General features: G+C 46.3%; 2 protein-coding genes across 5 annotated transcripts; one reads left to right on the top strand and one right to left on the bottom strand.

Annotated features, from left to right (window-relative positions):
* Positions 1 to 45: 45 nt before the first annotated feature.
* Positions 46 to 5162, top strand: Edem2 (ER degradation enhancer, mannosidase alpha-like 2). 4 transcript variants are annotated; one of them, XM_070219047.1, is made up of 8 exons: positions 46 to 445; positions 538 to 915; positions 1713 to 1859; positions 1914 to 2733; positions 2801 to 3194; positions 3490 to 3734; positions 3918 to 4016; positions 4085 to 5162. In XM_070219047.1, the coding sequence occupies exons 2-8, from the start codon at positions 764 to 766 to the stop codon at positions 4607 to 4609; spliced, it is 2382 nt and encodes a 793-aa protein (XP_070075148.1). In that variant the 5' UTR covers positions 46 to 445; positions 538 to 763; the 3' UTR covers positions 4610 to 5162. The 4 variants fall into 4 exon arrangements, with proteins under 4 accessions (XP_070075148.1, XP_070075144.1, XP_070075143.1 ...); XM_070219043.1 differs by having other exon boundaries at positions 3876 to 4016; XM_070219042.1 differs by having other exon boundaries at positions 3490 to 3761; positions 3876 to 4016.
* Positions 5163 to 6430: 1268 nt separating this feature from the next.
* On the bottom strand, positions 6431 to 12731 carry LOC108058337 (uncharacterized). The gene is made up of 5 exons (XM_070219714.1): positions 12017 to 12731; positions 10374 to 11957; positions 7628 to 9616; positions 7365 to 7563; positions 6431 to 7302 (listed from the first exon to the last, which is right to left on the bottom strand). The coding sequence occupies exons 1-5, from the start codon at positions 12471 to 12473 to the stop codon at positions 6576 to 6578; spliced, it is 4956 nt and encodes a 1651-aa protein (XP_070075815.1). The 5' UTR covers positions 12474 to 12731; the 3' UTR covers positions 6431 to 6575.
* Positions 12732 to 15772: the final 3041 nt, after the last annotated feature.

The following is a 15772-nucleotide window of genomic DNA, read 5'->3' as shown; positions in this document are numbered from 1 at the left end:
CAAAAAGAGGGTCACACTTTCCGAACGCCGCACAGCTGGTCTCACTTGAACTCCGGGCAATTTTTTTCGTGATAAAATTAAGGAAACTTGAGTTCGGCCGTTGATAAGTTGATAAGCGATCTGATAATTGCCAGCAAAGCACAAGCACTCGAGAGCGAAACACTATAACCAGCTGGATATAGAATAAACAGGCGTAAGGCCCCACAGATCAGCCGAACTGCAACCTTCGTTCGCTTTGCTGTCGTGGTGGTTTGTTATTGGGGCGGAAAAACATATTCCAAACGAGATTATAAATAGGCACGATGTGTGCCGTCGCCGTCGTCGTCGGGAGGATGCAATTAATAGTGCAGGTGACGCAGCGGTGCTGAGGTTCTCCAGAACCCGATCTCGTAGTGCCCCCGAAATTCACAAACTAGGTCGACATTTCGGGCAGAGATAGAGAGAGGTGAGCATACATATTTCGGCAGGGCAGCGGGCAGCCCTTTCCGGTCAAACCAAAATTGTTAGTTAAACTATGAGTTGGCTGTTTCAATTAAGCTGCAAATCAAGCGGAATACGGGCCCAAAGCGGAGTCAACAAAGAGGCGGCGAAGAGAAGCGTAAACGTCGCAATCGAAATCGAAGCCAACGTTGTTTCAACAGCACACGTTCAAAGTGAAGGTCAACGTCACGACGACTCGAGCGGCAAGTCTGGCGGCCGAAACCGAAAGACAAAGCGATCCAGCGTCTCCATCGGTAGTCGTAGCATCCAGATAGCCAGCACCATGACCGCCAAAACCACCGCATCCTTTGCTCCTGGCCACCGGCTGATGCTCACCTTCCTGGTGGCCCTCTGCATCCTGGTGGCATGCGTCCTCAGCACCGAAACCAACATGCCCACGCAAAACATGTCCAACAAGGAGCGGGCGGAACTCAGGTAAATCTAGGAACATCTCTGATATTATATTAGATCCTAAATCCGAAGAGAGTCCTTCTAAACATCCTTTTGACTTTATTTAACTACCAAATTTGTTGCTATGTCATCTAACTTTAGACACCTATATGCTTATTTAAGGTTACATGAGGCTAATTACAATTTAATTAGCTATAATTAAATATCTAAATTAGAAACGAGCCGGTTAAATTTGCATAACTCGATCTTACAAGTTTAAATATGGTTGTTTTATTCGACTTTAGGATTTGTATGGCTTTCAATTAGCTTTTAAATATAGCTGCCAGGGTTTTAACATTTTTTTAAATTTTTTATGTCTTTTTAACCATAAATAAATAATTTTATTAAAAAATACAATCATAATAACGAGAATAAATGCACATTAAATAATACCTTAATTTTTGTAAGAAATCTATTAATTTAGTTTTCAATACCATTTTTTTTATATTTTTAATGTCCATTTTTTCAAATCTTTTAATGTCAATTTAAACATTTTAAAATAATTTTATTAAAGTATACAATCATTATAACCAGAATAAATTCACATAAACTAATACCTTAATTTTTGTATGCAATCTGTTCATTTAGTTTTCAGTACCATTTTTTTTTCAATTTTTTATGTCCACTTTTTAAAATTTTTTTATGTCAATTTAAACATTTGTAAAATAATTTTATTAAAGAATTCAATCATAATAACCAGAACTAATACCTTAATTTTTGTAAGCCATCTATTAATTTAGTTTTCAAGTTTTCTATAATTAAAACCCTGTTTTTGCTTTCAGGGAAGAGGCACGCGATATGTTCTATCATGCATATCACGCCTACATGGAGAACGCCTATCCAGCCGACGAGCTGATGCCGCTCTCCTGCAAAGGACGCTATCGCGGAGTGACGCCCTCGCGTGGCGACATGGATGACATCCTCGGAAAGTGAGTTTACCTCGATTTAATGTTAAGAACAAATATTTAAAAAACAATTTTTAGTTTCTCCATGACTCTGGTGGACACTCTGGACACCCTGGTGCTGCTGGGAGATTTCACCGAGTTTGAGCACGCCGTCAAGCTTGTCATTCGCGACGTTCAGTTCGACAGCGACATAATTGTGTCGGTGTTTGAGACGAACATTCGCATGGTGGGTGGCCTGCTCTCTGCCCACATCCTAGCGGAGTATCTGCAGAAGCACGCGGACACGATGCACTGGTACAAGGGCGAGCTGCTGGAGATGTCCCGTGAGCTGGGCTACCGCCTGCTGCCGGCTTTCAACACATCCACGGGCATTCCGCATGCACGGGTTAATCTCCGTCTGGGCATGAAGGATCCCATGTTAAAGAAATCCCGGGAGACTTGCACCGCGTGTGCAGGAACGATTCTACTGGAATTCGCAGCGTTGTCGCGACTCACCGGCGACCCAATCTTCGAGGTGCGAGCCCACGCTGCCATGGATGCGCTGTGGAAGCTCCGACACCGTGGCTCCGATCTTATGGGCACAGTGCTAAATGTCCATTCCGGCGACTGGGTGCGTCGGGATTCGGGAGTCGGCGCCGGCATCGACAGCTACTACGAGTATTTGTTTAAATCGTATGTTTTGCTGGGCGACGACAAGTACCTAGCCCGCTTCAATCGGCACTACAACGCCGTGATGAAGTACGTCAGCGAGGGGCCCATGCTGTTGGATGTGCTGATGCACAGGCCGCATGCCAAGTCCAAGAACTTTATGGATTCGCTGCTGGCTTTCTGGCCGGGTCTTCAAGTGCTTTCCGGCGACCTCAAACCAGCCGTGCAGACGCACGAGATGCTCTACCAGGTATCCTTGCTAAATCCTCAATCAATTTTTTATTCGATTTACTAAAAAATCTTAATTTATCTTTCAGGTTATGCAAATGCACACCTTTATTCCAGAGGCTTTTACCGTAGACTTCCAAATCCATTGGGGTCAGCATCCCCTGCGACCGGAATTCATTGAGTCCACCTACTTCCTGTACCGCGCCACTGGCGACCATCACTATCTCCAGGTTGGCAAGCGGGCTTTGAAGACCCTGCAGCAGCACGCGAAGGTCTCCTGCGGCTATGCGGCCGTCAATGATGTGCGGACTGGCAAGCACGAGGATCGGATGGACTCGTTTGTGCTCTCCGAGACCATCAAGTACCTCTTCCTCTTGTTCTCCGATCCCCAGGATCTGATCATCAACGTCGATGAGTTTGTCTTCACCACCGAAGCTCACCTGTTGCCTCTGTCTATTGCGCAACTAGGGAATGCCACGTTTAGTAAGTTTGTTACTTAATATTGCAATAATATTTTATAACTAGCCACTTAATTTGTTTTGTAATCTTCGCTGCTTAAAACTATGTACTCTTATCAGTAATTATTTCACAAAAAACAGTCCTTGAGGAATTTGTATTACTAATTGCTTATTTGCGCCCTAAGTAAAAGCAATTTCTGAATTTCTATCTGATAAGGCACTTTGTACCCCAAAGAATAGTTTAGTTATTATACTTGAGGGAAATCTTTCGATTGTACTCTTGAGAATACTAATTCTAAAATCAATTCTTATTTTTACAGGCTTTCGGCAGTCGGACGAACACAACGTACTCGACTTCATGCGCACGTGCCCCAGTTCAAATAAGCTTTTTCCTGAGAAAGTACGCAAACCACTGCGCAACTTCATTACGGGCTCGTGCCCTCGAACGACAGCGGGAAAGCGACTCAGCGCTCTGGACTTTCAGGCAAGCAATGCAGATCATCTTCGAGCTGTTTACGACATGGGCATTACCATGGTTTCGGTAGGCGACCGCAGCCAAGGCAAGGTGCGACTGTTTCATAGTTTCTATAATGTAAGTTTTATTTCTTTTCTGCTTTTTTGGTTTCGTTTGCATTTCGTTTTGGCACTCTGGGTGGTTTTCCGCTTCCTCCTATTCCTTCTCCTCATCATCATCATCATCCCACAGATTATCAAGCAATATTCTAGATATTTCTTTGCTTTTATTCAGGCCAAGAGCCACGAGGAGGGCGAAATGGGACTGCAGTTTATGCAGGAGATGCTCGAGCTGACCAAGATGCAAAGCATTAATCAGCTGGCGCAACTGCAGGTTGGTATAACTATGGCATTATAAAGGGAATTGATCAGTAAATAATATATAATTATTTCCATTTACAGGCGGTGGCCTATGCCACCGACGAGAAGGCCCAGGATTGGGTCGCCCTGATGGCCGGGCCTTCGCACTTTAGCCCGGAATTGATTGGCGACCAGTTTGTCGAGGGAGACGTGATGCTGGCCCAGCCGCTTCGGGCCTGCGATGAGACCCTGGAGAACGCCGCCGAGGCGAAGGGAAAGATCCTGGTGGCCGAGCGCGGCGATTGCACGTTCGTGAGCAAAGCGCGACTGGCCCAGAAGGTGGGGGCCGTGGCGCTGATTGTCTGTGATAATGTACCCGGTTCTTCCGGCGAGACGCAGCCGATGTTCGCAATGTCCGGCGACGGCAAGGACGATGTGCTCATTCCGGTCGTCTTCATGTACAGCGTGGAGTTCGGCAAGCTGACGGCGGTGATGCAGCGACGGAAGCAGCAGCCGCTGGGCGTTCGCGTCATGCAGATGGTGGAGTTCAAGCGGTGGCAACTGGCCAAGGCGCAGCGGCAAAATCAAACCGTCGCGGCCACACAGAAGCCGGACAAAGAGTTGTAGTGGACTGTAGCTGCTGCTGCTGGAGCGCCCTCAGCGTTAACTATTGTTTTGGGGCTACTTACCGCCTTGAAATGGTTCTCGCCAAAATAGAGATATATATATATATTTTCTATATTCGTAACTTGTACAGTATGCGATCGTAACTAAATTTGAAATTCTTGTACTTTACTAGACATGTAAGCTCGATTTAGCTCGATAATGCCGCAAGTTTTTTAGGGATCTTTGCATTTCGTGGTTGGTTCTCAGGCTAGCAATTGGCTTCCTAGCGGCAATATGATTACCGAAAAGCATTCGCGTTCATTCTAATTGTACATTTGGTCCACCTCACAGTTTTTTAGATGGATTTTTTACTTTCTCGTGTAAGTAAAACTTGTGTAAATAAAAAAACTAGAACTTAGAAACTAATGAAGAACTAATTAATGATTACTTTTAAGTCAAATTAGTTTGTAATGTAGCACGTCGGGAATGATTGACAACAGAGTAGATGAAATTGTTTAGTTCTTATACAACAAAAATAGTTTAAAATATACGACAGATAATGAAAGAAACCAAAGTCAAACTCTTTTAATTGAATTTAAGGTAACGCTTAACAAATATAAATTAGCCGCAAATTTAATAATCTGGCGGCGGCCTTAAGCACTCTTCGTCGGTGAGAATTCTGCATTCACACATAAATGTGAACTTTTGCACGGCCTCTTCTTCTGCTTGCTCCTGTACAACTGGCTTCTCATTGTTTTCGTGATGAGCCTCGTCTTGACATTCCTCCCTTTTGGTCCTCCATAGGCTGCAAAGTATAGGAAATTCTTCCCGCAACAAAACAGGTATTCCTATTGCTAACAGGATGTTGCCCAAGAAGTCCAATTCCGATGCTGGTGGTATTATTTCAGGCTCCAGCTTTGTGTCCATTGCAAGAGTGGTGGTTAAAGTTTCTGTAGCGTTTAACAGGAGGGCTAGCTTTTCTTCAATGCTGACCTCTGGTTCAGGCTCCAGGAATTTTTCTCGAACTATTTTAAAACGAATTGCTATAGGAGACGGGTACACCTTTGGTCCAGAAATTAGAAGCCGATGCTTTTCGGGCACCATTGAAAAGAGCCACTTAATAAATTGGAAGACGATTGTGAGAAACATATCGGTGAAGTGACTGAAGTTCGAGTGACGGGAAACGAACTGTTTAACTGGAGTCAACGATTTGACATGAATCTCTCGGCTCCTCCCTATAAAATTCTGTATTGGAAACCGTGTAAAATTTACAGATTTCTGTGAACTGTGGAATACTATTGTGTAATACCGTTCTCAGCAGATTACTAATGGATTTTGTAATAAATACGTTAATGAGTATCGATATTTTGCATATCAAGAAAAGGCAGAATATAAAATTAACCTTTAATCCATTAGTTATTAGTGACTATTTGCTATAAGCGACCATTGCTACATTCAAAACGAAAGAAATCTTTTTTTTTCATTAACAAAAACAACCATTGTATTTTTAAATATATTTCCTTTTTAATGACATTAATTTCCTTCCATTTTGGTGTTTTCTTTGAACTAAAAATATGACACATCCACTGCTGCAGTTGATAGTAGTAAATCAAATATTTCAATCTATAGTTAGGTTTAAAAGTACGATAACTTATGCTAGAGTTTTGTTTTTCTTTTAGAAAAAATAAAAAGAACAAGGAAAACAAAAACACTTATTCAATGATAGCGCAGAGCATATATGTAAGGGCTAAACGTGTGTGACTTACTTAAGACTTAGGCGAAATGTCGTTATAACTGGATGATAATGATGGTGAGGATTAAATGGGTCTAACACGCAACCTATTATAGTTTCGTATATATTTGAACTACATGTTTTGGGCTGACAGCCAGAAGCAAATTAAGGGTTCTTACAGTTCACATTAAAGGCGATATTCGTTTTGTGTCTGCGTCTTGTGGGTAATTTTTAACAAGGAGAAAAGAAACAGGTCTACACCAAGTGTTTCTGCTGGACAGCCAATTTCAACATGTGATTGGCGATGCTATCTACAGTCAACGATTGCGGGGACATCTCGATCACCTGGGACTTGTGGCGGGCATAGAACCGCTGCGCTCCATTGCCCTGTGGCGCCAAATAGGTGAGCTGCCTTGGATCAGCGGCACTTATCCAGGCCTCGCCATTCAATGAACTCTTAATAATCAGGTGATCGCCGGTGTTAACGGCCTCCGTTGCCTCATTGAATTGCGGCGATGGTAGGCGATGCACCTGGAGCAGGCGATGCGAGGGCGTGGCATGAGACAGCTCGCAGGCTATTACATGCACCTCGCCTGGCTTGTTCGCCTCCTTGAGAAGCTGATAAAGCACCAGCATGCTGCTTTGATCCATGTCCAGGCTGGGATAGTGCATTGCGGCCAGGCACTGCCCCAAAGGACGTCCCAAATCGTAGTTCATTAGCGTGTCGCCACTGCGATGATCCCACACAGTGATCCGCGTCTGCCCGTAGCCAATCAGCCGATCCTCCGACAGGCACTCGATGTGACGCAGCTCGTGGCGCAGCTGCTTGAACTCCCGAATCGACGCCAGCGTATCCAGAGTGGGCGTCAGCGAGTACTTGCAGATGCCCGATCGCGGCTTGCCCATCACCAGTTCCTGCTGCCAGGCCATCACAAAGTAACGCGACTCCGCAATGGTTGTGTATATGACGTGGGACCAATCGCTAAATGAATGAAGATCGAGGATTAGATGGGGTACTTTTCAGGGCATTTTATAGAGACTCACCAGTTAACAGCATCCAAGTGCACAGAGTGCATCCGAGGCCGTAGCTCCTCCTCGCAGAAGTAGTACACGTTCACGTGCAGCGACGTAAGCTTAACCTCCCTTTTGTGGTGGTCATGTGGCTTGCTGCGCATTTCCAGGTAAACCGGCGTGGAGTTGTGCACGCAAATGCGGCTGCCAAACGGCGTGAATATCTCCTTTTCTGTAATGAATGAGATGAGAGTAGAGATATTCAAATACTTTAGTAGGTAATGCCTATAACTCACCTCTGGTGACGCGTCGCACTCTTCCCAGGTACACCCATCGCGGTCCAACATCCAGTTCCTGCTCTGCGTCCTTGGTACCGCGTGGCTGATGGAGCTCTGGTGTGGGCGATTTCCTTGAAACATCGAAGGATACCTGGTGCCGCGGTTGGTGCAGAACATTGAACACTTTGGAGTACTTCCAGAAGGTAACGCAGTTCTCCTGCAGCACAATGAGCTGTTCCAGTTCGTAGTACATGTAGAGAACCGCACCGTGCTTGTCGGAAAGTGGATTAGCTAGCGTCGAGGATCCCTCGCTAAGCCGCAGGAGGCCGCCGGGTGGAGTGGCGAGGACTGGGTCGGAGGGATTCGCCTTTCCGGCCTGCTGCCGCGGGCGATGCGGTTCCGAAACCATAGAATTCAGCGGCGGGGATGTGGGCGAAGGCGGGTAAATAAGCACGGGCTGTGCATAAGGCGATTGAGCGGTGGTGGAAGGGGAATGAACGTGGGTGGCTTCTATAGCTTCTGCGGCAGCGGAGTTAATTAGCGACTCCTTGGGCACTTCTCTTGTCAACTCCGGCAGCCTTAACACTGCGGCAGTAGGCAGGGCGGCTTGAACAGGCTTAGGAACCGTTTCCAGATTAGCAGGCATGGATTTGGCGCGCATTCTCTTGGTGCGTTTGGTAAGGCGATTGATAGCTTTCGTTTTGTCATTTGCCGTGACATTCGTGCTATTCTCCTTGACACTTTTCAACTTGCGTGGACTGTTTGGCGGTGCCAGTTGCTGCTGCTGCAGGCGATGCTGTTCGGGAAGACTCTTATCCGCTGGTTCGGGTCTCTTTAGCGATGCCCTTACAATCTTGGACATTTGCACCTTTTTGGCTCCTTGCGTTGTGCCGCCGCTCAGCCGCTTGGCTCGTCCCTGAGCCAGTTCATCCGTTAGCGCGTAGCTCTTGAGCAGACTGACCTTGCGGTTCCGCAGTAGCTTCGAATTGAGATGAGTGGTGGAACGGGTGACCAGATCGCGAGCGCGAGCAGGCTTTCCTGCAATGGGAGCTCCCACCGTAGTGCGTCGTCGTTTTGTGGCCGTTGCAACCTTAGTAACTCCATGGGTTTTCCTATGTTTCGGGGTTTTCGGCGACTCAGCTGTAGATTTTGGTAATGCGGCTGGTGGCGGAGCATCTTTCGCTGGACTGGCTGCCTTCACAGGTCGCGAGATCACTGCGGATGGACGCGGTGCTCTGACATCGCCAAAACCGTCGTCCTGTCTGCCTGGCGATGGCGCCGTCGGCGAGGCATTATTGGTAGCCTTGATGATGTAGATCGAGGGCTTGGTCTCGCGCGCCTGGCGCAAGCGTTGCTGCATGCTCTCCAGCAGCTTGGATTGGGCAGGAGCGGCTGCCTCGTAGATCTTGGCGAAGGCAGCCTCAACGGCATGAACACGGCCATCTTCAGGCTGCTTGTTTTCTTCATGATCCTCCTTGTTTCCGTCGCTCTCCTTGGGTAACTCTCGCTCCTTTGAGCACCTGTGCGTTCCTAGTAATTTGCGGGATCTGTTTGGCTCTCGATCTCCCTCATCTCGTAAATATGAGTCGTACAAATGATTCAACTGGCGCTGATGCTGTGCAGGCAACTGACCATTTGAACTGAGCTCATCATCCGCCCCTTTAACGGATTCCGCTATTTGAGGTGGCTGGGTTTCCTCTTTATCGGTGCTCAGGTCACTACTGGTGGTCAGTGGTACTTTCTTGTCCTTGTTCTGCTGCTGCCGTTCTCGCTCTCTCTCCCGCCTCTTGCCACGCACATCGCTGCGCATCCTGTCCAGCTGCTGTTGGGGTCGCACCCGCAGCGATCGGCGGGCCACAGTGCTGTTGGCCAGCTCCCGCATCGCAGTGGCCACTGCGTTGGCCGTGGACAGTTCGGTGAGACCCAAGTAGTTGCAGAACTCCTGCTGCTCGTAGAACATACTATTGTTGGGGCAGTAGGGCACCTGATCGGCGGCCATTTGTGGCTCTGAAAATAAGAGTTGGGCATTAGGTATTTGTATTTATTTATTCGTGACAACCCAATTTGGGTCAAATCTCAGAATCAATCAAAATGCATGATGCAAAGTTGCTAAACAAAAATCGTTGTCTTTACTAGTAGGTCTTGCCAATAAAAAAAAATTGTATTTTACAACTTCGTGAAGAATTGAAGCAACATGAGGATAATTATTTTTTTCGGAAATCGCGTGTATTCCAGCGTACAGAATTTTTTTTAAATTTAAAATTCGTTTAAAAAATACTTAATTTTAAATTTAAAATTTTTTAAAAATATTTTTCTGAAAGATATGAAGATATCCCACAAAGTTGCATACCAAATATTAAAATACCTCAAACGAGTCTCAAGTGATGCATAACTGAAAAGTCGGGGCTAATTTACAAAAATATTTTTTAAAAATAAACGGTAAGAGATTTAAAAAAAAAACAAAAACCCATCCTTATATTTCAATCCTCTATCAATAAAAAAAGTTCCGATTGACTCTGATTAAAATTGATTGACCAAATATTAAAATACCTCAAACGAGTCTCAAGTGATGCATAACTGAAAAGTCGGGGCTAATTTACAAAAATATTTTTTAAAAATAAACGGTAAGAGATTTAAAAAAAAAACAGAAAAACCCATCCTTATATTTCAATCCTCTATCAATAAAAAAAGTTTCGATTGACTCTGATTTGACCCAAATTGGCCTGTCACGTTTCACGTGGAATAAACCATATCCCTTTCTTACCTTGCTGCTGCATCTTGTGCTCCAAGAACTGCTGCTGTTGCATTTGCACCTGCTGACGCATAACATCTAGGACAGCGCTGGCCAACTGTCGATCCTCTGAAGGTCCACGATCGCTCGAGATGGGCTGCATAAAGTCACCTATTTCTTCAGGAACCGCGACACATGGCTGAGCATTGGATGTGGATGGAACCAGGTCCAAAACCGCGCTGCTGTCCAAGTCTGTGGTGGAGGTTTCCTTGGTGAGGTTCTGCTGGTCAGACGTTTGGGTCTCCGTGTTCTTAACGTCCGACACTTCGGGGCGGAAGATCTCGTCTTCCTCCTCCGGCTGTTCCGGCTGATCCACCTGCAGTTCCTCCTCGGGGATCAACGTGGTCACGGAGGCATTGTCCATGCCCACCACCTCGTAGCAATCGTCGTCGTCGTCGTCCAGCACAATTGTCTCCTCGGTGGGCAGGATTTGCAGATAACGGCGATGCACTGGCCGCTCAGCCGCCGACTGGGAACTAGGTAGCTCCTGCGTCGATTCGTCCGAGGTTTGCATAATTTCGCGGCTAACCTTCTCCATGTTGCGCGCCAGTGTTTCGCGGAATTCGAGAAAGTTGTGCTGTTTGAGGGGCGCCGCAACAGCCTCGTGCTGATCGAAGGCGGCCTCAAAGCTCTCCACATCCTCGACAGCCGCCCATTCGCCGCTGGCGGCCGTCTGCCAACTGGAGACCTTCTCGGCGGGACTCATTTGCGGCTGAGCCTGGCAGATGCTCGCTAGCCTCCGATCCATAGCCTCCCCATGGAGCGTGTTCTTCATCAGCGGGGGGTATTTTCGCTTCAGCGGCGCCACTTTGGACGGCGAGTCGTCCTCAAAGTCGTAGTTGTAGCTGGCGTTGGGCATGGACGAGGAGCTGACCGGGAATTCCGTGGGACTGCTGTGTTCGCGGGGCAACTTCCTGAGAAGATTATTCGAAGGCGGTTCCTGCTGCATGATGCCCTGCTCATCCTCTTCGTCGTCGTGGTCCTCCAATTCGTGATCGTACACCTGGCAGATGTCCGGGCGTTCCTCCTCCATCGGCGTGTCGTCCAAGAAGGTGGCATTCTCGTTCTCGTTCTCCTCGGGCGCCTCGTCCTCGACCAGTTCCTGGTGCACCATCGGCTGTTCCAGCGCTGCGTCACTGAGGTACACATTGTTTTCAGTCGCCATATCCTCCACCACCTCTTCGATGTAAGCAGCCCCAGTTAGGCAATCATTTGCATCACCTTCCTCGGGCAGCAGACCCAGCAAGGCTCCAGTTCCATTCCCGGCCATCAGGATGGCCCTGGCGAACTCCTGCTCGCAGGCCACTCCTTGCGTGGCCACTATTATCTCACAGCAGTGCTCCTCCGCCAACACGACCATATTCTCGCCATCCACTGACTCGTAGATCACACACTGTTCGCTTTCATCGGCGATCTGAAGTTCATGTTCCGCGTCATCGCGAACTGGCATCATGGCGAACTGGTCGATGTGGCCGTTGGTCAGCAGAACGCCGGAATTGTTGACTACGCCCTGCATTAGAGCCAGTCCATTGGGATCCTGGACAGCTTCGGGGGAGTCTGCAAAAGAAGGTAAGATTAGATTGGGATAGAATTTCCATAAAATTAGCTTAACCCACCATTGATCTCGATGACCTCGTGGCTGGTGCACGGACGCTTGGCCGGCGTGCAGGTGGTCCATTCCGGAGCAGGAGCAGCAGCAGGTGGCTCCTCCGTGTCCACCATGTGCCGGCACAGGCCGTAGATGTGGCGCTGTTCGCCCTGGCTGACGAAACTAGTGGACGGATGCTCCTCTGCCCAGCCCTTGAAGCCGCTGCCGCTCGAGATGAGGCTGTGGATGTCCGAGTCGTCGGATATCACGTGCATCATGCTGTCCACGGCGGGATCCAGTTCTGAGCCGCTGGCGGTGGGTTCCTCCAGGCGAACCACGCCCGTTCCGGCGGCTGGAGATTCCATTGCCTCCGCTTGCGCTTCCGGTTCTCCACCCACCTCGTCGCCTTCCAGCGGCGAGTAGCAGTTCAGCAGGTGCTCCTCCGCCGTCACGTAGGCCATCAGACTGGCTTCTCTCCTGGACATCGCGTTGATTGGCGGATTGGGATTGGGATTACCTAGCCCTCGTCGATTCGTGTAGCAATTGTGGGGGGATTTCTTCTGAATTTAGCACGTGAAATTTACTAAGTATACGAGATGCTGGTGTACAAAACAATGCCCGAACTGACTGCGGCCGTGCATGATTACATTATCGTGGCCTGGTAGGTTTTGCTCGGCTTGTATTTTACGTATTTCGCCCTCTGCGTTGTGTTTCCTATTTGCTATATTTTATTTTTTACAGATCCTGTGTGACCGTGCGAAATACCCCGGGAATATACCACACAGCACGAGGAAATATACTGGGTTGGTATTTGCAGGGATTTTATGGCGGGCAAAATCCATTAAGGGGCTTCATAGGTTTTAATGACACAAACAAGGTCGTTTTTTAAATAATCATGTCTAGGTCGTTTTTTTAACATAAATGATTCCCAAAATATGAGTCACATTAAAAAAATGTCACAGACAAAAGTAAAAGATTTTTATAAAACGGATCTTTTGCGTGATAATCATTTTTTCGTACACATAAAGGTTTTTCGAAAAAAAAACCCAAAAGAAATATTTTAAACAGCTGGTGAACAGATAGCTTCGATTAGTTGATAAATGCATTTCACCTTATACTCTGGTGGTATTTTTTATACGATAATTAACACAATATAATGTTCCCCAAAAGAAGAAATGCAAAGGATAAAAAGTGAAAAGTTTTTGAAGATATTAGTAAGTTGCAAGAGAAAAAACGCCCCAGGAACAAAATGGTAATAGTCTAAAGGAAAGGCCTGTGCCCCAAAAAATCGCTTTAAAAAAATTAGGAATTTGACTACTTTTTACGTAATCAGGAACCCAAAAGACCATTTATAATGAGTCATTATTAATGACTAACGGGGGCTATCCATGATTTATATTACAGCATACGTTTGATCTCGCTTGTGAAATAAAAGTTAAAAATTTGAGTTTTAGCCAGTGTGACCCTAAAATAAAACACGGATATTACTACATTAATCAACACTACTTTTTTGGTCCACTTTTTATTAAGCTCAGGCATTTTTCCACAATGCTGATATTGTGTAACTTGTGGGATTTTTCGATAGACAACGCGACTGACGAAATGTTCGGAATCGACAGTCGAAGGCTTCGACTCAAATCAGCAAGTTAAAATTTCTGGAAGTTTTCTGCTGCTGAAAGAATCTGAAGTCTTGGCAGTCTTGGAAACTAAAAGATAAATCAAACATAACAAGAAAGGAAGCTATACCCTTGCAGATAAAGTAAATACCTATAGTTTAATGCTAACTCGGTACAGTTCCAGGGATTCTAGATTCAGCGTCCCTATTTAAATTTCTTTCCATATTTTCTTAGCCTGCTTCGCCATTGGCCCCACTTCTTCATAATTACTCTCCCAATTTGCCAAGACCACTTTGCATTTAATTAGTTCAGCCTCCTTGGCATGCACAATTTCACCTCCACAAGATTTTTGCAGCACGCCCTTTTTTGGAGGCGTCTGCTTCGCGGCCTTGTGTTTCTGATTCCTGAGGCCAGGAGCTCCCTGGACCTGGCCGTTCCCTGCTGGTGAGACCGGAGTCTCGGGCAACCTCATGAAGCCCAGTGTCGTTGGCTCCGCATCGGAAGATTGGAAGAGGTTTCGACCAACCGGCTTCTTCATTCCTTCGACAACACTGTGCGGCGAGCCTTGTGGCAGATTATTTCGGCCTGCGAAGCCCTTAACCACCTTCTCCACAGACTCTGCGTTCCCTAGCAGTGAGGCCGTATAGTAATTGATACCCTAATAAGAGCGAAGGTTTTTGTATGTAGCTAAATCAGTTCTAAAACAGGCCGGCACAATTTTGTATATAATTGTGTAAGTAATTTGCACGGGCGCTCTTCGACATGTTTGTGCAAATTGCTGTTCTACAGACTACGTGAGTTGGCAGATAGGACGCTGCCGATCTGGCCTTTTTTAGATAATTTTATGGTAAATTGTTAGTAAAAACCTTGGAAATTTGGATAATAGGTTTTGTAAATTCAAAAAATTGTAATGGCGCCTTGTATGCACACAGATGCAAATGTTGCGGAAAAAAATGTTCCCGAAGCATGTGCCTATGCATTGGCAACATATTGGCGACACTCCCCCGGCTCTTGTGGAGGTCGCGAGATTTAAGGGTCAAAGTGTGCGTGGGTAAACACCCCATGGTCTAAAGGGAGTGAAAGGGATAATAGGTTTTCTCCCTCTAATGTGGAAAAATAGGTCAAGCGGCGTCTCAAGGCCGTCCAAGGGTATTGTCCACAAAGAATTTGTTCCACCCGGCAAAACGTTAATGCGGTATTCTACCTTGGAGTTTTGAAGCGTTTGGTGCGCTGTATTCGACGTGTTCGGTTCGAATATCGCGAAGATGGAAGTTGGCGTTTGTTGCACGATAATGCGCCGTCTTATTGAACGACGCTTGTGTCCAACTATTTGTCCAAAAATCACATTTTAACCATCAGCCATTCCCGTATTCACCTGATATGGCACCGTGAGACTTCTACCTTTTCGTAAAAATGCATTTGCCGATGAAAGAAAAGCGTTATGCAGACGTAAAGGCCATTCAAAAGGCTTACACCGGCATAATGGTCGTGATACTCGGCAACAAGCTAAAACACTCATTCGACATGCTTAAGTCCTGTTTACTTTGAAATTTAATGGCAAATGTATTACCCTTTTTAATTTTAATAATTACGACTGAGGCTACTAAACAGGTCACACACGCACGTGTACATCAACAACCGAACGTGCAAAATAGGACAACTCTATGCAAAACCGCCATTTCGCGAATAGTACTTGGGAATTGCGGTACTAATCTTGGTACGCACGCGAACATGGAATCCTTGAATTTTAGGTGCTCGGAGGGAGAAACCCTCTTAGAAATCAAGTCGGCCTCACTGCTAGGGAACGCAGAGTCTGTGGAGAAGGTGGTCAAGGGCTTGAAGGGCTTCGCAGGCCGAAATAAGCGACCAGGAGGCTCACCTTATACATGCAATTATGTTAGGAAAGCCTTTTTTTGTATTTAAATATACCTTTATTATGTGGTACTGGTTCGATAGACAAACAGGAACTATATATTCTTTATTTTTTGTCTTTAAAATCGCACGATTTTTTTAAATTTGTGTTTTTTTGTAACAAGAAGTTGAATAAGGAATCGAATTTTCATGTAATATTAGTTTCCAGATTCCAAGAAAAATTATAAGGCGTCCACTTTCGCCCTACAAACGTTCGACGGGTCCCACTTTCAAATAGTGTGGATAGATGTGGCACT

The sequence above is a fragment of the Drosophila takahashii genome, chromosome 2L (genome assembly GCF_030179915.1).
Source record: "Drosophila takahashii strain IR98-3 E-12201 chromosome 2L, DtakHiC1v2, whole genome shotgun sequence".
Taxonomy (NCBI): Eukaryota; Metazoa; Arthropoda; class Insecta; order Diptera; family Drosophilidae; genus Drosophila; species Drosophila takahashii.
The sequence above is the reverse complement of the archived record's forward strand: the minus strand, read 5'-3'. Positions and strand labels throughout refer to the sequence as shown.